This window comes from Vicugna pacos, chromosome 10 (assembly GCF_048564905.1).
Source record: "Vicugna pacos chromosome 10, VicPac4, whole genome shotgun sequence".
NCBI classification, from domain to species: Eukaryota; Metazoa; Chordata; class Mammalia; order Artiodactyla; family Camelidae; genus Vicugna; species Vicugna pacos.
In genome coordinates, this window is record NC_132996.1 from 15,255,864 (window position 1) to 15,275,680 (window position 19,817).

At 39.6% G+C, this 19,817-nt stretch overlaps 1 protein-coding gene across 1 annotated transcript in view; it reads left to right on the forward strand.

Annotated features, from left to right (window-relative positions):
• GRM5 (glutamate metabotropic receptor 5) overlaps positions 1–19,817 on the forward strand; it is a 374,881-nt gene that overhangs the window by 276,072 nt on the left and 78,992 nt on the right. The window contains exons 4-6 of the mRNA XM_072969029.1: positions 6,169–6,415; positions 12,960–13,128; positions 16,753–16,879. Coding sequence (XP_072825130.1) covers positions 6,169–6,415; positions 12,960–13,128; positions 16,753–16,879 — 543 coding nt within the window. The remainder of the gene's footprint in view (positions 1–6,168; positions 6,416–12,959; positions 13,129–16,752; positions 16,880–19,817) is intronic.

Here is a 19,817-nt window from a genome sequence, read left to right on the forward strand (position 1 = left end):
GCTCATGGTGAATCATTTAAATTTAAAATTTAGTGTTTTGCACATGGAAGTGTACAATCCCCGTTGAGTTTCTGTAGCTCCCTGAAGACATGTCTTCCTTCTGCAGATGCTGCCTCCATTTGCATTTCAATATGCGCATTTAGGGGTCAGCTGCCTGTTATTTCAGGCACAGTTATAAATTGGAGTAGCTACAGATTTTAGAAACTGGTGTCCCTACCAGCCATGGCTACAGCTCTGGGCTCCCAGTGCTGCACACGTAGTGTTAGGGAAAAGGATAAAGGATTCCTTTGATTCCGTCAGTTTCTTCAGCCCTTCTGTAAGCCGTTCTTCACTTCTTGACATCACTAGTCCCCTGTCCAAGCCCTACATCACATAACCAGTTCTTTATCTTATGAATCTTAACCTACGCTCCCAAGAAGCTACCTTCACTTCACTATAACATTAATATCTCTGTCTGTTTCACTATATATTCAGCTCCATACAGTAAGTCTATTCATATTCATCCATCATTCACATGACCCACCAAGATATCAGTGACAGTGCTGACCACTGTTCTGGGTGCTGAAAATACGATATAAGCAAGATCAGTGTGGGCCCAGTCTGCATGACGTCGATGGCCTGTTCTGAACCAATCCCCGCGTCTCGTGGTATGTTTAGAGGCTTTTGCACTAAAGAGATGCTCAGTAAATGTTTAATGAAGAAATGGATTGCCCTCTCTATGCCACAGCATTAGGAACTGTGGAGGAAACAATATAAACAAGACAGTTGTGGTCTTCAGGGTGCTGAGACTCTGTGCTGGGCACAGAGAAGCACATAGATAATTCTAACGCATGGCAGAAAGGATTACGTGTCGTGATAGAGGTAGAAACACATTTCTATGGGAGCATGTAATGGCAAAAGATTAATTCTGGCTTGGGGGATGCTCTGCCCTTCTGTCCCAGCAGGAAACAAATTATTGTCTCATCCACTGAGCACAACTGGAATCCATTTGCCAGATGCATAAGGAATTAGTAGATTCAGAAAATAAATGAACGTTGGGAGAATTGGCAATTTCTTTTTCATTGCAGTGTTAACAGTATGCTATCTAATGGCCTCTTCTACAGTTATAATCTCCTTCCTGAAAAATACTTGAATCCCTTCTCTTCCTTGCTGCTTCTCTTTATTATCACTCCCCTACTAGTGGGTAGAAAGGAAATAATGAAGACAATGCAAAAGTATTTCAGTATTTAGTGTACGAGCTAACACAAAGAACTAACTTGGGATTTAAATAAATAAATAAATAAACGCTGCTGGTTTCACCATTCTATGATCATGAGTTCATTTGCTGAAAACAATTTTAAATCATGGTTTCCTTTGCCTCCCCTATAAAAATAGCGCTAGTCCAAAAGTTTGGGCAGCAGGGGTCTGGGGCCAGCTGCTAAACCAAAGGTATGACTTCAGGGAAAGACTTTTCCCTTTCTCAGCCTTATTTTCCTTATCTATAAAATGAGTTTATCGGGCCAGATGATGGGGTCCCAGTCTCCGATGAGTACGGGGCCGAAGAGGTGATGTGGAAGATAAGGAAGCAGGTCAGCATTTGCCTTGTGAGAATCTGAAGCCAGTACTGTGAGGTCTTCTGGTTCTTTTCAAGAGTCCACAAAGCTGGATTTTTATATGAGATTTCCGCTAAACAGCACTCAGGCCAAATAAAACATAACTAAAGGCCAAATTTAGCCCAAGGGCTTGCTTTCTGCAGCTTCTAGAACCAGATGCTTCTAAAGCCCCTTGTATCTCAGACACTCTCTGATTCTGCATTAAGACAGCCTGATTTCCCTTGCTTAACAGTGACTTCAAAGTTCCGGTTCCCCCGATGAATTAAAGAACATGTTTTGAGTGCTGTAAAATTTAGCTGTAATCACAGATTGAAGGATTTCAGTTTCTGCTAATCCTTTTGGAGCCTTCTGATTTGATTCAACAATAGTAAAATTAGGGCTGAATGCTAAGTGTTCTAAATCAAGGATCCGTTCTGAAGACAGAAGCAAAGACAGAAGCAAAGAGGGAAGAGCCAAACTTCCATTTCCTCTCCACAGGCTGCTGTGAGGCAGGTCCAGCCTGAGAGCAGCTGGAGGGTTTGGGCTGGCACGAGTCCTCATGCCTACTTAGGGTCTGGCTTTTAGGAGACCCTAAAAAATAATCATTGAACAAAGTAAATACTGCTGAATGAAGTCTAGTTCTTCGGGGGCCCTAACATGCCAGCTAATTAACATGTCCTGTCTCTCCTGCCACTGAGTGGATAAGAAAAGAAGGCTGGATAGAATGAGCCATTCATTATATGCACTCAGGACTGTAAAATTTGCCTAATAATGTGAAACTCCTCAGATCCGTCACACGATCACTGAGCCAGCACCCGACAGGCTGAGTGTCTTTGAGGAGAGTGATACCACGTTACTCACGTTGGTATCACCAGCACCCAGCACACTGTCTGACACACAGTAAGGACTCAGTAAATGTCTGTTTAATCAATCACTTAATTAATCTCTGAATGAGTCAACAAATAAATTACTTAATAAGCCAGGATTTCTCTCTAGGGCCTAAGCAGCAAGAATAAAGAAATTGAATATAATTCTGCTTTCTGTTAAGACATCAAAAGAAACGCTGTGTCAACCAAAGGAGAGTAGAGAGTTTGGAAGTACAGACAGAAGACCAGTAAAAGGTAGTGGGACTCTGACAGTATCCCCACGTGATCACCCCCAAGTGATCACAGACTGTCCCTGATTCCGAATATTTCAATATAATGTTATATTATACAGAATATTGATTAAAAAAAAACCAGGAAACCAACCTGGTTTGCTTTAGGCTACAAGTTTGCACCTGCCTTCTGTGGGCTGTGGGTCCACTGTCAGTGCAGTTTTCAAAGACTTTGCAGAGCTATCAGAGTTTACTGCACATGTGCCTTGTTGAGGGGCAAGGCTTGGACCGAGGCGGTGCTCTATCCCGCAGTTCACATCTCAAAACTCCAGTGCACTGAATAGTGTCAGATCCATTCCTGCAAAACTCAGGGGGGAGCCCAGGAGTTCATATTCAGTTTTGTGTGACTACTTCCTTGAGCTCCTCCCTCTCCACAGTCTCCCTGAAACTTTCTAGCTCCCAGCCTGTCTCATCCCTTCCTGGTCCTGCAGGCAAAACCCTGAGGCTTTAGTTTTTATCTCTGTTCCACATGCTGTTTCTCAGCTGGATTGTCTTGGGAGCCAAGTGGGGAGAGAGACTAGAGGAAGGAAAAGAGCAACAGGGAGTTTCCCCATACTTCAGGGACACAGTTCCTTTGGTCACAGAAAAAGGTTCCCACCCAAAAGCCACCAAGGCCTTTTCCACCACCATCTCTGTGGGACTGCACTGGGGACTTGCATAGAAAAACAAACAAATAAAAAACAAAAGTGGGATTTCCCACACGCCCCCTGACTTGTAGGGTGCCGCTTTCCACTCCTCAGACCAGAAAGGAGGGCTTCTCTCAGAGCTCTGTCTGTCTGTCTCTCCTGGAACTGTGCACACTTCCACATTTAGGGACACCTTCACGTCTAGGCCTGGAGACTGTGCAAGAAAAGAGCCACAATTCTCAGGCATGGCTCTATAGTGTTTTGAATTCTGGTTTCCTTCCCCAATCTACCTGTTACCACTTACTTTTCAGAATCATCAGAAAGCTGCTCCAGTCATGCCACTCAGGGTTCTTAGCTGCACCCAGTGGGAGAGAAACACGGTGGAGACGGCTTACTCCATCTTGACTTGACCAGAACTTTTCCCATGCACTTTTATTAGATGATGAAAGGACACAAGATTGCTTATTGGAATTGCGTGGTCCACTGGCAGATTTTGTTGTAAATTGGCACTGATGTTTAGTTTTGTTTAGCGCCGTTCTACGAAGCCGTGACTGCACTGATAAACTGATTTGACAATCTGAAGACCAGACCTGGTTTTGGTGACACCCTTGGAGACATCCTGTCACATATCAGGCCTCATTCGTATTCTTAATATGTACTAATAGTGCCAGTGACATGTCAGATGCTGTGGTAGGTACAAGGGCTACCTCTGAATGGCACAGAATCTTTACCCTCAGGGAGCCCACAGTGTACCAGGAATCAGCCATAGCTCACCACCAGTGCCACAAGAGAACGAAGCAGAGCCTACAGTCTAGACCAGAGACAAATAAGTAAACCGGCAATTTCTTCATAGGATGTTTAGTGCATGGTAAGCATTGGCACCACTGCTACAGAAGAACAGAACAAACCTTAATTCTGAACTGGAGGAGGGTCACTAGCAGCTTCTGAGTGGAGATGAGTCCTAGACACACACAAATTAATCAGTAGAAAATCTGCAAGAAAGTATGTTCCAGGTGTATGGAGTGAAATGCAGAGGCCCAGATACAGGAAAGAAGAGTTTATTACATGGCCGCAGGAAGTTCCAAATAGCCGGTACATAGGATAGAATGGATCAGAATACAGAGGCAAATAGAGAGCAGGATACAAAAGGTCTTAAAGGTCAGGACATAATATTTAGGATATTATTTGGTTATCAACTGAATGGTCTTAATAGAAAACTAACAAAATCAGTTCTGTGCTTTAGAAAGTCTACTCATTATGTATCTACACTGGAAATACACAGATTTGAGTGGGGCAAGATTATAGGCAGTAAGATCTGTTAGGAGGCTGTTGCAGTAACCCAAGCAAAAAATTGTCAAGACATTTTGAAACTAGTAAAAATAAATCATGTTACATCGATACAATGGAACACTATACAGCCAGTAAAATTAGTCTAGCATCTCTACGTTTTTTTAAAGGAATGATCAGGAACTCAGAAAGAAGTCTGATATCTGAAATAGCTCCAGTCAGTCAGCTGGTCATGTCAGTTCTATTTTCACAGTGTGTGCTGAATCTGAACACTTCTCACCATCATGACCATCACCCTGCTCTAAGCCACCAATATCTCTTGCCTGGTCAATTACATTGGCCAATGACTGACCTCCCCATTTAACGTGTCAGACAGCACTTTTGAGCCACACCTCCACCAACCTATTTCTCACACTCAATGTCTAATCCATCTAGTTGCTTAAAAATGAAAACCTGAGTTAATCCTTGATGCTCCTTTTTCCTTAACATCTCACATCCAATCCATTAGCATATCCTATTCTTCCTGCTTTCAAAGTATAATTAGAACCCTACCCTGGACTAACCCACCATCATCTCTTAACAACCTATTTCATTTTTCTCTAGGTTTCCCTACTCTCATTCTATTTTCTATTCTTAACGTAAAAATTTTTAAATGAAAATAAGATCAGGAGCAGCCAGAAGTAACAAGCACTCCATGTTTGTTTAATCAATAACTCATACCAAATGTTAGTTCTTTAATGAAACATTCCCCAGATCCCTTCTTTGGAAGGAGTCTCTCCCTCTTTGGACCTCTATAGATTTTAACTCCACATCTATTATGGATTTATCACCTTCTATCTTTCACTATAGTTATACAATTTATCTCTATTACTGAATAAGTTTCTTCTTATGTGTGGAATTCATGTCCAATTCATCTTTGTGTTTCCCTGGATCATCATACACAGACCTTTATGTATACTCAGATTCCAATAAGTTTATTTAACTAACTATGAATGGAACTTAAACATTATAGTTCAGAATTTCCAAATAGGTCAGTTTATGGAGCCAATGTCCTGTGAAGCTGGAAGTGGTGGGTGATAAATCCAAATAGATAAGTTGAGGCAAGACGGTAGGGGATCTATTTGCTCAGCTAAGAATACTTTATAATTTGGAGACTGGAGATTTGTTGTTGGTTTCTAAATCAAGGAGGTATAATATCACAGCTAAATACTTGGGAGATTAATCTGTCCTTAAGATAAATGTTGTGGTACAGAAATAGAGTGCTTTCCTACATCGAGCCCCAGAGTTTGGTAACAGAGGAAGTGAATCTTGTTACTGTTGGGAATTCAGGTCTTTCTTTAAGGTCTTGGGGGGAAGAAATCTAGAAATCGAAGACAACTATTAGGCATACCATGTTGGCACCTGTATCTTAATATTTCCTCTGGTTCTAACTCTGATCCATTACTCCAAGAGTAATTATTCAGAATCCATAGGTGTGGCTATAGTAAAATTAAATCTGAAAGTTAATCCCTAATTTGTTTTCCAACAGGTTCTCTGACTCTGAGAACACATCATGTTCAAGACTCGAAAATGGGATTTGTGATCAATGCGATCTATTCCATGGCCTACGGGCTCCACAACATGCAGATGTCCCTCTGCCCGGGCTACGCGGGCCTCTGTGATGCGATGAAGCCAATCGATGGACGGAAGCTTTTGGACTCCCTGATGAAAACCAATTTTACTGGGGTTTCCGGAGACATGATCCTATTTGATGAGAACGGAGATTCTCCAGGAAGGTATTGTCACAAATCTCCTCTAGACCATAGAACCTGATCGAGCCCTCTCTCCATCATGAGGAGCCTGTTTCTCTCCTTGGTGGTTTCTAGGCTCCTGGCCATGTTTGGCTAGCTCTGACATCCCGAAGTGAGTAAAGACAGACAAAGGAAGCCCCACTTCCTGTGGCCAGGAAGAGGTACTAATGCTGATGTCCAAAATGTACCCCTGGAATCACCACTGCATTCCAGAGACCCAAGCTTAGGAGCAGGAGCCTCACACTGTCATAGATGATTAAAAGCCAACGCTATGGTTTCCCTGTACATGTTTGCCGTGTTACTCCCTGTATCCTGATCTCTTCCTGGGTCCTAGAACTATTTTGAAACAGGAACAATTCCGTGTCCAGCAATCCAGAAACAGGGCTGTTTGTTGTACCTACAGTAATTTACAAATCTTATTTTATTTTAGTATCCTCCAGCTGGAACACTTTCTCCCTTCTTGAGGACTAAATTGCCTTCTTCTCTGAAACTTTACCTTTCATTATTTATAGAGAGAAGCCTAAGAAATATGAACTTACTCATAATTATAGGTCAGCCTCCAGGGAAGTCATTAAGTACCCAGAACTTACCAGCATTCACATTTATCTCAGACTCTAAACTCTTAAGTGATTCTTCACATGAGACTTTAAACCCACGAGAGATAATTTCATTGAAATGACATTCTAAGTTGTTGCAAGGCTGGGTCTTCACTCTGCCTTGTGTTAGAACAGTCAACGTCCTTTGGTGTCCCACTGTAAAATCCCAGGTATTCTCCCAGCAAGAGCTTGACAGGTGTGCCTGGAAAGGGTGTGTTTCTACTCTGTTTGCAGCTGACTCTGCCAAGAGAAGGTCCCATGATCCCTGCGTGACTCACATGCCATGTGCCCACACATTGTACCAGCCACCACGGTCTAGCTTGTTTCCATGTTCCTGGTGTGAGCTGGAGTTTGTCCCTTATGCAGCTGTTAGTATCTCACAAGCTGAGCTTTTAAGTGACAGCTAGTTCCAAGCCAGGCAGCCAAGAGGAAAGCTGAATATTTCCTCTGTTCTGGAGAGTTTAAGAGTATTGCTCCAACCAGGCTGTTTGCCAAGATAAGACTTTTCGTATATAGTTTTCTACTTTTTGGCTATTCAGTATATTCATGGGAGGGGACATGGAATACAAGCACTTTCCCAGGGCCAAAGAGAGCTGCACATTTGTTGTAAGGCTTCTTCGGGCAGGTCAACTAACGTGCTCAGTCTTTAGGCTCAGGTCAAGACCCAGCTCTTTTATCTGCATACGGGTTTATTATCTGTGCATTCCTAGAGCACTGACGTCAGCTTGGGATTTGTTCATAAACTTGGTTGACTGTAGCTCCATCAGTTCAAATAATTTTCATGTCCTGTACCCAAGTTAGTTCTGCAAGCCAGAGAGTGAAGAAATGACTCAGATGGCTCAGCTCTATTCCAGGGGGAAACCTTAATAGATCAGACAGAACATCACTATCTTGTTGACAATCCTCCAAAGATGATGGGATTGGGTACATTTAGGACATTGGTTCTTAACCATTTTTTGGAACACGAATCTCTTTAAGACTTAGATGAAATTTATAAATATTCTCTAAAAGACAACATACATAAATTTTGCAAACAATTTCTGGGAACTCATAGTTGTTTACAGACTTTTCATGCATTTTCTAAGATTGGATATTACACTAACTCATTAATAAATGATCAGAATTGGCCTCTGAGGGCATGAGCCATACTCAAGAAAAGGTGGCTTGCATCTTATTTGTTTTTCCAATTAATCCAGTTATAGTTACAAAATAATTATAACTGGTATCTATTGAGTGTGTATTCTGAGCCAAGCACTTACCTAAATCCTCTGTATTTTAATCCTAGGAGATATGTAATATCATCATTCTGTTTTCCAGCTCAAGGCTCAGAAACTGAGGCTTGCCAAAGTGAAATGACTTGCCCAAAGACACAATCTAAGACACATGATGCAATCGAGATTCTAACTTAATCTCCGGGACTTCAACTCCTAACCTTGTTCAACAGCTGCCAATTACAGCATCAAAATCAAAAAGGCCCCTGCTCTCTGAGAACTCTATGTTTAGGCACTATGTTGCTATTTCTCTGGAGTAAAAGTTACTCAGCTGAATCAAAGACATTCCAACCTGGGCCATGAACCTGAGGAGACTAGGGTCACAAGAGGTTCCCCTAAAATGCCAGAGTCACAAGAGGAAGCTCCTAACCAGAGGAAGCTGGGAAAGGTGGCAACTTACTCCAGCACACGTACCTGTGGCTTGCTAGAGAGCCCAATTTAACCATCATTTTTAAACCTCACATCTAATTAGACTACTATCAGCCCCCAATTCTTTAATGAAACCCTTGGTGCCAAAGTGTGTTACAGAATTCTGAATTTTTATTATTACAAAATGTTATACGGTCATGTAACACCTCCAGCATGCTGTGGGGCAGCAATTCTTAATCCACGCGTTGCCACTTCTGCTATAAGACGTATCAATATTTGCATGTATGATGAATAGGGTATAAACAGTCTCCTGACAGTGATGGTGAAGTTCTCTTACTGGTTTAGTTCAGAATGGCTCATGGTTTGCAGCCAAGGGAGTTATGAAAAAAAAAAAACTTTAGGGTTTTCAGAGCTCTAAGGATTTCAGGATTATAGGTAAGAAATATGAACCTTTACCATTTACCACTGATGGGATCCATCACAGGTCGGCCAACTATGGTCCGCAGGCCAAATCGGGGGTGCTATCTATTTTTGTAAACAAGGTTTTATTGGGACACAGTCACACTCATCTACACAGATACTGTCTGTGGCTGTTTCACACTACGCAGCCAACAGGGTTGAGTAGTTTCAACAGAGACCATCTCACAAAGCCCAAAACATTTACTGTCTGCTCCTTTATAGCAAATGTCTCCTGACTCCTGATTTACAGAGAGTCCTTTGAGAGCTAAGATTTGAGAGGCCTTGCTGCTGCCCGGGACTTTCCATAATTGGGCAGAGGAAACATGCAGAGTAAACATCAAACTACGTAAATTAATTATTTAAGGCAAAAATGTTAACATTACATTGTTTATAAGTATGGGGATGTAAAATATTTGACAACATGGCATATAGGAATGGGGTATAAAATTATGCAGGGCAAGGTTCTTCTGTTTTACATTAAGTGACACAACATTACTCTAAGTAGAGTAAGATAAGAATGCATATTAAATCCCTTGAGCAACTAAAATTTTAATACAAGAGAAAGAGCTAAAAAGCCAAAAGAGAAATACTAAAAGAAAAAAAAATGGTTAATCCAAAATAAGGCAGGAAAAGAGGGGCAAAAACAGATGTGACAAGTAGAAAATAAGGCTGGACCACTAGAAATTGGCAGATACTAAGCTGGTTTGCACACAGATTCTTAATATGTGACTCTATCCGCAGGAAGACTTCAAAAAGCACCTTAGCCTCAGATCATAGACTGAGAGGACCATTCGGGCCATTTAAATCTAATACCTTCCACAGCTCCCTCCCCCAAATGATGTTCCAGTTCCCCTGACAACAACCTTGCTTCAGCCCATTAGGTAAAGAGATCCTCACTATTTCCTGCGCAACCCTGCTCTGACTTTCAGAGTGAGAACCACTTAGGCAGTTCTTTAGTTCTGTTCAACTGAACCCTTTTCTATTCAGTTTCTATTCGGTGCTTTAACAGAGCTTTTTTTTCTTTTTGGTTACAATACATTTTATCTGTTTTATTTTGTTTTTGAACACTGTAGAAAATTGAAACAGATTTTCAGCATATTTCAACAATAACTGTGGCCAGTTAAGGAAGAGACAGACATGGGGAAGCAGAGAGAAAGGTGGAAGAAGTAAGAGGTATTAAAGAGGACAGATTACACATACCCACACACATGCCCACATGCAGTGATGAGAGAGGAGATCCAGAAGAAGAGATGTAGAAACAAACCAAGAGGCTCAAAGAAAGAGGGTGTGAGAGCAAGAGGGCAACAGCAAGAACAGGAATGAGAGAAGAGGGGAGGGTATAGCTCAGTGGTAGAGTGTGTGCTTAGCATGCACAAGGTCCTGGGTTCAATCCCCATGACCTCTGTTTAAAAATAAATACATACATACATACATGTAAACCTAATTACCTCCCCCCAAAAAAGACAATGTAAAATGAATAAATATGGAAAAAAGAAAGTATTGCTTTATTTAAAAAAAAAGGAATGTGAGAGAATTAAACGATGGGTAACAAACGCAGGAAGCCATCATGTGCTTTAATTCTTCCCTACAATTTAAATAAGCTTATTTTTCAAACACTCACTTACTCTCACTTTTGATGGAGAATAAAATCTATATCCTATCTCTGAAAGTTCAAAGAATTCATATCAATTGACAAGAAAAGAGGAAAGGAATCTTCTTTTATGGAGAATTATTCTTAGCCGTTTCTTTTTTAATGCACTGCTACCAAAGATTTTTACAATAATGTTTTTTCACTGCTATAACTGCTAGTGATAATGTCTCTGTTGTTGTCTGGTAGGTAAGAAATAATTACCAGAAATCTAAAGGCTAATCCCATTATCTCTAATAAATTTGGAGTAGGTTGACTGGTTTGAACCAAAATTAAGGTTTAACTTTTCTTGAAATCACTTCCCTGTCAAATATGACATTTTCCATTCTATTGAGTTATCATAGTTATTTTTCAAAAACTGGATCCCTTGACTTCTTACTATTCCACCTATATCGAACAGATGTCTGCAATGGTTAAGCAGTGGAAATCGATCTCCTAGCTCTGTCGAGTACATCTGGAGCAGTCTCATGGAGAAGAACGAACAGCAGACTTAACATCTAAGGGCTGAGTTTAGACTTGCATACTCTCCAATCTGATATCATTCATTACCTCACCCAGATTCAGTTCCATCTTCTATAAAATTAACAGTGTGGACTAGACGGTGTCAAAGTAAACAACTGGTAGAAATGGGTTGATGGCTCATTTGGGGGTGAGCCATGAATCCTTCTTCATATGTCTTCAAATCAGTAGCAGCAAAGAAAAGACCTTCCTGACACTGTCAGTTCTTTCTTCCTCCCAGCCTAGAATACTCAAAGGATATTTGTCCACAGGCAGTCACCTCTGGAAGCCTTAGACGCCCATGGAGCCCATTTGAAGTGGCCAATGACATAATATATGAGTTCCTTTTACCCTAGTGCTCTAATGTCTCAACTCAGTGCATGTTTAGGAGCCACTGGCTATCTGTGACAGAATGGAATGGTGCCGAACGCTGTTCTGTGTCCCACAGATTGGTACTTTTGATGTAGAAGTGGAATTTAGGCAGTTACTCAAAATTGTTACCGACTGCAAATAAAACACTGTCAGATAATCCTTATACCACTGAAGAGCCAACCAAACTATGAACAAGTTGACATTCTGGAGAAGACACCACAGTAAAAACTGTGATTAGGAGTGAAAACAGAATGGTATCATTTTACAATGGAGGTCCAAACATTGGTGTCTGGTTTGTTCTTAGCGCTTTTGTGCTGAGCATTGGTCTGAGTACGGCAAGCTAGTCACTTGAACTCCAAGACCAGAAAGGTTTCTATACATGTTAATTTTCAGACAGCTAAATATGCTGAGCATGGAGATTCGAGGAGCCACTTACAAGAGCCCATCTACCAATCCTTTAAAAGTCTTAGGAAGTAAAACATAGGGCACTGTGTGAAGACATTGAACACCTAGGACATATGTACAGAGATGACTATAGGAGTTGACAGTGGGGGTATCGCTCATCCGATGTCCTCAGATTGGAAAATTATGTCAGAAGGGCTTCTCTGCAAATGTTTTTATATGTAAGAAAAATCTTGTAAATAATCACATTACTTTTCCCTCTTTACATCTCCATCCTTCTACTCAAAATAATAATAGACAATGAAGGCTGAGAACTCACAAGGTCCTAGTGTTTTCTAGCATTTTTACACTGCATGAGATGCTTTAGAAGCTTTTCGGAATTATTTTAAACATTGCTCCTGAAAGTACCTTTATACAATGAGTTTAACCACTGATAAAGGGCAAAATAAGAAAGATAAAGTCAGGCCCTACCCAAATTACCGCCACGTTCCCTACAGCTGAAGACAAGATGAAAGGTTTACCAAATTTCTCACTTGGTTGGCAAAGGAAAATGTATCATTTTATTGGGGTGGAGACGAAAACTTTGCTGTCTTTTTTGGAAGCCTAACAGTGGTTCTTATTTAAACTACTTGAAGTTATTTCAGAACTGTCTTTCATCCTGCTGAGGTCAAGTCACCTTCTCACATGGGATCATTTTCTATTTCAGGTGTAAGCCTGAAAGTTTAAAAAAAAAAGTCTCTGATGAGAAAGTGAAACAGACAGGGTTTTTGTTATTCTAAGTGTACTGTCATGGAGAATTCCGGTGTCACTAATATATTAGACGACAGGTACACTGGAGGACTGAAGTCTACTGCTTTTTCATAGCTGAATATTTATACTTTTAGCTGAATGATTATTATATTCTTGTTCCCAAGGTACGAAATAATGAATTTCAAGGAAATGGGAAAAGATTATTTTGATTACATCAACGTTGGAAGCTGGGACAATGGAGAATTAAAAATGGATGATGATGAAGTGTGGTCCAAGAAAAGCCACATCATCAGATCCGTGTGCAGTGAACCCTGTGAGAAAGGCCAGATAAAGGTAAAACGGAGTCTGTGATGCTTTCATTTTTGTTGTAAATTCAAAAGCATTGTCATTTTTAAAAAGTTGCTATATTTGTTTTACCTTTTCCACTGTAGGCTTCTAATGTCAGAAAAAAAATTTTAAGTTTTTTTCTCACTAATTACGATATCTAGTAAGACCCACAATGGTCTCAGTAGTTGGACTCACCTACTGGGGTATTGGGAAAATTTAATTTAAAATGTGCGTGAGTGCAGTTCGAAACCACTTGAGGAGTCATGCTCGCTCCCTTTCTACTCATGGAAGCCTTTAAAGACATGCTTCCTGGAAATAAATAATTCACAGTTGGAAATCACATCAATTTCTAATGAACTTAACAAATATTTATCAAACCCCTACTAATGGAATAGTTTACATTGATGGGGCAAAAGTAAACAAGACACATTTACTATCAGAAGATTTATTGTCTGTTCTGGAATAACAGTGAATAATCCAGGGTGTGTTGCTCTAGATGGTTATTTAAAAGAGAAAGCTGAAATGATAGGTTGAAGCCATATTTGTGGAGAGTTTTGTATGCCATGTTAAACAGGTTGAACTTAAGTTTTATTAGCCAGGAGTCTGAGAATACTTTTGACCCAAATGTTGACATAAGCTGGACTACAGCAGGTGAAGATTCATGAGTAAAGTTATGAATAAAGAAAGAAGAGACAAGTTAGAAGGATGCTGTGATAGTGGTAACAAGGGCCCCAAATTACAGAAGAAACAGTGAGAATGGAAAGCGGGCAGGGGACGTATTTGAGAAAAACATTACAGCGGTAGCTGCAATCAGCCCTGGCCACCAACCACAAGGGCTGAAATATTCACTATGGGCCTTTGCAGAAAAAGGTTGCTGACTCTTAATATTCAGTGACAGTCTGCATCTTGGCCAATCATCCTGAAGTTAAACTCTTCATGTGAAATTCTTTTTTGACTCATTCAGAATACCAGTTGTTCATAATTTTCAGTTCTTCCTGTGGAAAAATTAGCTTGTGTAAATTACCACATGGAAGTTGTCTGTTTTGACCCTTCACAGCAATGCAGTGTGAACCTGTAACTTCAAAAGGTTGAATGTCTGTTTCAAAAGATTTCTTTACATATACTTTTCTACCCACTTCTCCTGGGAATAACTTACTGAATTCCTAGGAAGCATTTGATTCCCTATTATCGTATTTTTAATACTAGCTAATTTGTAATAATGTTTATATAGTCTTTTTTTTAATCCAGAGTTGTTTTCCTAACCAGATCTCATTTTCATTCCATTAAATGTACAATTGGCTACATTTTCTTAATATGGTTTAAGATTGTCACTGAACGACTTCATGAATGATATCCACACCTCATGGCATTTGTTCAGCTTTGTTAACTTAGTGTCCATGAAAGAACACGTAGTCTGGCAAAAAAGTTCAAATGTATTTCACATTGTTATTCATAAAGAAAGCACCACTATGGCTAGGGTGTCCAGAAAGAATGGAAATCACTCTGAAAGAGAACTGTCACCACCTCTTCTATTCAAAATGAGTATGAAACAGAGCATATATAGCGAGTGAAAAAAAGTAAAACAAATCAGCTCTGAATGATCAGAAGAAGACACATTAAGTTGTCACTATTGATTCCAAAACATGATTGTAATATTGGAATTAATCTTGAAAAAGGGCATGAGCTTATTCTGGTAAAAATCCGAAATCCACAAACCAATGAGCATTGAATCACAGAAAGTCAGCGCACATCTAAGAGAAAAAAATGCAGCTGCTTTTGTTTGCTGGGCCTGCTAAGAAAGCAGCATAGGAAATGTGCTGCTTGTACGACAAAAATCTAGGAATTGTCCAGTGACAGTTTTACCAAGTGTAGCTGAAATTACCCTGAAAATGAAATTCATTTCTCTATATGGATATTTACATACATATATATATATACTCTATTAAAATAGTTAATATGCACTATTAAAACAGTTAATATTTAGAGTTAATATTTAGTATAATACTATTAAAATAGTTAATATTTTAGAGAAGTTTACAAATCATTGTGATATTCTATTTAATCCTCAGGAAACTCTATAAAGGTAGGTGTTATCTAAAAAAGTATTAGTCCCGGTTTCAAAAAATAGGATCAGCTGGGAGATAGCTCAAGGCTGCACAATCATCTGGTGGCTGTAGGTAGGACTAGAACCCCGGTGCCCCTTGATTCCCCAGCCAGTATTCTTTCCTTTACATCTTTTAAAATATCATGAACTCTGTGCAGACCAATAAGGCTCACTATTTATGAGCATGGCCTCCAAGTACAACAAGGTTTGTTTGATTCCTCCTTTACCCAGTGCTATATGAACTCACTAAGCCTTCATTTTCTTCCCTAAAAAAAAATGAATAAAATACAACCAGTTACTTTATACAGAGTGGTTTCAATGTTTTAATGAGACAACAGCATAGGGCATGCACTAAATCACCAGTAAAGAGTCCGTATTATTAGGAAGAATGCTTTAGATAGATGGAGCAGGTCTAATTAGCAATGTTGCCTCATTTATCTGTTTATTTTTGGGAAAGGACGTTTCAAGCCCTTTTGTCATCATTCCCTACTTGTATTGTCATAGTGTCAGGAGTCAGCACAAAGGGTAGTATAAAATATAAGAAAGGGCTGGCAGCCTACAACTGTACTTGGCTGTGGATATCTAGACATTATTATCAGAGGTCGTTAACAAAGTCAGCATCTAAGGCGAGGACTGTGAAGTGTAATCATTGCTGTGTCTGGTTACTGCTGGCTATTAATCACAGTTCTAATTATTTATAGGAATGTTTAATGAACGCTGTCTCTATTCCAGAGAGGCTATTCATGAGCCAGTGGTGGAAAAAACATAAGAAACATCCATTCCTAAAGAATAACATCTGGGACTCTTTCAACTGTTAAATTATTTCATTCATTTTCCATCGCCTTAAAAAAACCAGACAGACAAAGAGGTGCCTGATAGACTCAGTGACCTTACCCACCTTCATCCCAAGCAAGTCAAAACTGCCAGAACAGGAAGCAACGGGCTGAATTTTTGAACCAGGTTTTTCACAGAAACAGTCTGAGAGATGATTTCCAGAAAACAACTTCATCTTCTGCCTCTTAATTCAAAGCAAATTTCTAGTTATTTTTATTCATATGGGCAGCAGATATACCATGTTTTTTCTTTTAGTTAACAGTTATTCAACTAGTGGAAGGAGGCCAAGGTAAATCCAGAGAGCAAAAGTTCTTTATTTGAGGCAAAGAAAGGCACAGAATGGGAAAAATTCAGTTACAGCCACACAAGGAAATGTACATGTATTAACATATGAGTACAGACACGGACACTTGAACAAGTTCAAGTACCTAAAACTAACTATCCGAAGACTTGCCCTCAATTTCATTCTTGGCCCTGTCACCGACTGATTTTATGATGTTTGACTGGTTGCTGAAGCTCAGCCTGTTGCTTTAATTATAAAGTGAGAATATTAATCCTCACACGGCCTATCTGGAAACATTGGAAAGTGTTTCCGTGAAAACCCTTTCTGCTTTGTAAAGCAGGACGTTTGGATAATGCTGCATTTTTATCTACGTGAAAAGAATGATTAAAATGTTGACTATTTGCCTTAGGTGATCCGGAAGGGAGAAGTCAGCTGTTGCTGGACCTGCACACCTTGTAAAGAGAACGAGTATGTGTTCGATGAGTACACCTGCAAGGCATGCCAGCTGGGGTCCTGGCCCACTGATGACCTCACAGGTACATGCATCACAAAGTCAGCACGGGTACACCCCTCAAAAGCCATCTCAAAAAGTTGATCTGAGGAGGGGTCACATCCCCATGCATTCCCCATCTTGGTGGCATCGTTTATGCAACAGAGAATTCCCTTACAAACAGAAGCCTTCCCAACACCTGGGCTAATCACGAAAATCTTTCGATCTCAGGGAGAAATCAGCCTATATCCCTGCCCCCACCACCAAACTCAGTTAAGAGTCCCCAGTTTTTCTACCGGGCATTTTCAGTCAATCCTCCGGATATTCCCAGAAAGTCCTGAGCAAGGTCCCAATTAACTGCGATTTGAGGTGGAGAGAGAGAGAAGTCTTAGCCAGAAAGAGACTAAAAGATGTCACCACGTATCCAAGAACGAAAAGGTAGCACAGAATTAGGTGGAAGTTGGTCTAAAACTCTTCGTTTCTCTTAGTGCTTTTCCTTAATCTAAACCAGAAAACTCTAACTAATGAGTTTCTAAATAATGTCAACACAGGGCAAGACTCACCTCTGCTTGGTCTTTGGTGGTGTTTTTGGGGTTTGGGTTTTGTGTTGCTTTGGTTTAGGAGTTTTTTTTTTCTTCTTCTTCTTCCAAAAATGTTAAGAACCTATGTCGTTGTGTTCTCAAGATACTTCATCACTACTTCTAAACTTTACAGTATGAAAACAGAATAGGGTATCTTCCATCTTGGCTTCCAATGTGTTCAATAAATGTTTATTAAATGCATATTCTGGGCCCATTTGCCTACCACTGAAATAAAGGTACAGGAATAAAGTTATGAATTCTTTCTTCAAAAAGTTAATGAGGAAGGGAAAAATTTTAAACATGATTACAATAATCATAATAAATAATAAATAATAAAAGGGCACAGACTTGTGGACATGGGATGAGGAGGGGACCTATGAGGCTAAGTTTTCAAGGAAAACAAGAGAAAAGGACATTCCAGGCAGAGGCCCCACCACGTGGTATGTCAGGTCATCTAGTGGTTTTACAATTAAGATGGATTTCGCACAAGCTCCTAGAGGCTAGAAGATTATAACATCATCATTGTTAGACTCCATCCCCATAGGACAAGAGATTATCCATGGTAGATGGATTAACTGATTCCAAAGGCCTGGTTCTAAAAATCCTGCGATTCTGGGCCTTTTGAGTCCAGTTCACATCATCAGACTTTTGTTTTCAGTGACTGGTGTTTATGCAGCACTTTCCTTTTCTTAAAAAAATTAAAAATTCTGATTTAATAAAACACCCAGGTGCCTTGTGATAGCATTTGAATCCTATTTTCACTGTTAGACGATGAGCTTTCTGAGACTCTTATACATCCTGATATCCCCAGTCACCTGAGTGCCGAACATAAAGCCTTCAATAAATTTAGTTAAACATATGATCTACAGCACATGTGCACACATACAGTAAAACTGTCAGAAAGGAAAAAAAATATGATTGGTTCCCTTGTGAAGGGGACGAAGAGCAGTGTTGGTGGTCTTTTTCTTTACATTATTTCTTTACCTTTTTCTAATTTCTAATTTCAACAGGAATTATCATTAGATTGAAAACCTATCTTACAGATTCAATTATCTATGAGGCTAAGTACCTTGAATGTGAATATACTGATGTAATATTTCTGCCTTAGGTTTTGTAAAAACTGTGCAGCTGACAATGAACATGGACTGCTTTTTCATTCACTCAACAGAAAAGCATTTTCTTGTTACTATTTGCACTATAATAATAGGTGTTGGAAAAATTGGGGTTAAAAAGCAGACATGTTTCTTAAGTAATTTACCATCTTGTTGGGAGAGAGACACACATGGACAAATTATGTTAAGTAATATGAAGCAAAAGAACAATAGTGAAAAATGAAACTATCAGGGAAGACATAATTTAAATTTGTGGTCATAAAAGATTTCTCTGAAGAAGTGAAAATTAGCTGAGACCTAAGTGATAAATAGAAACAGCTAGCTAAACATGGGGAGAAGGGCATTTCTGGCTGAGGGAAAAGCACATGTCAAGGTCTGTTTATGGATAAGCAAACAGAAAAATGGTATCAGAAGAGATGAGAAAGGTAGCAGGGGTTATATGACATACAGCCTTGTAGCACATGCTCGGGATTTGAACACTTATTATTAAGCACAACGAGAAACCTTTGCAGGGAGCGTAATAGAAGAAAAAAAAACATGATCAGATGTACATTTTTAAAATATCGTTCTTCTTTTAAAAAAAAAGATACAAATTTTATTTGCAAACCAGAAATAGACTCATGGACATAGAAAGCAAACTGTGGTTACTAGGTGGGGAAAGATGGGAGCAGGGATGGTTTGAGAGTTTGGGACTGACAGATAGACATTACTGTACATAGAATGAATAAACAACAAGGACCTGCTGTATAGCACAGGGAACTACATTCAATTTCTCGTAATGAGTTGTAATGGAAAAGAATCTGAAAAAAATATATATGGATAGATATGTATAGCTGAATTGCATTGCTATACTCGTGAAACTAACATTGTAAATCAACTATACTTCAATAAAAAGTAAGAATTAATATAAAATATAAAATAAAATACCGTTCTGGTTGCTGTGAGGGAGAATAATTTGGAGAGGCATGGAAAGTGGGAGCGGGGAGATGGGTTGGGTGGTTACTGCAGGTTCCCACTGCAGGCACCAAGAGTTCTTGGTGTCTTGGGCTAAACAGCGCATTGGATGATTTTGAGGTACACTTTGGAGTAGAATCAACAGGATGTATGGATGGATTGGTTGCAGTAGATATTAAGTCAGGCTACCAAAAATTTTCTGCCTTGAGGATTGGCGAAATAAATGTATTATTTGAAAGATCAATAGTTTGGGTTTAGAAGATCAGCTTGAGATTTTCAAGTATGAACTAATTAATTGAACAGATTAAGGGCTTAGTTTGTGCCAGAGAATTTAATA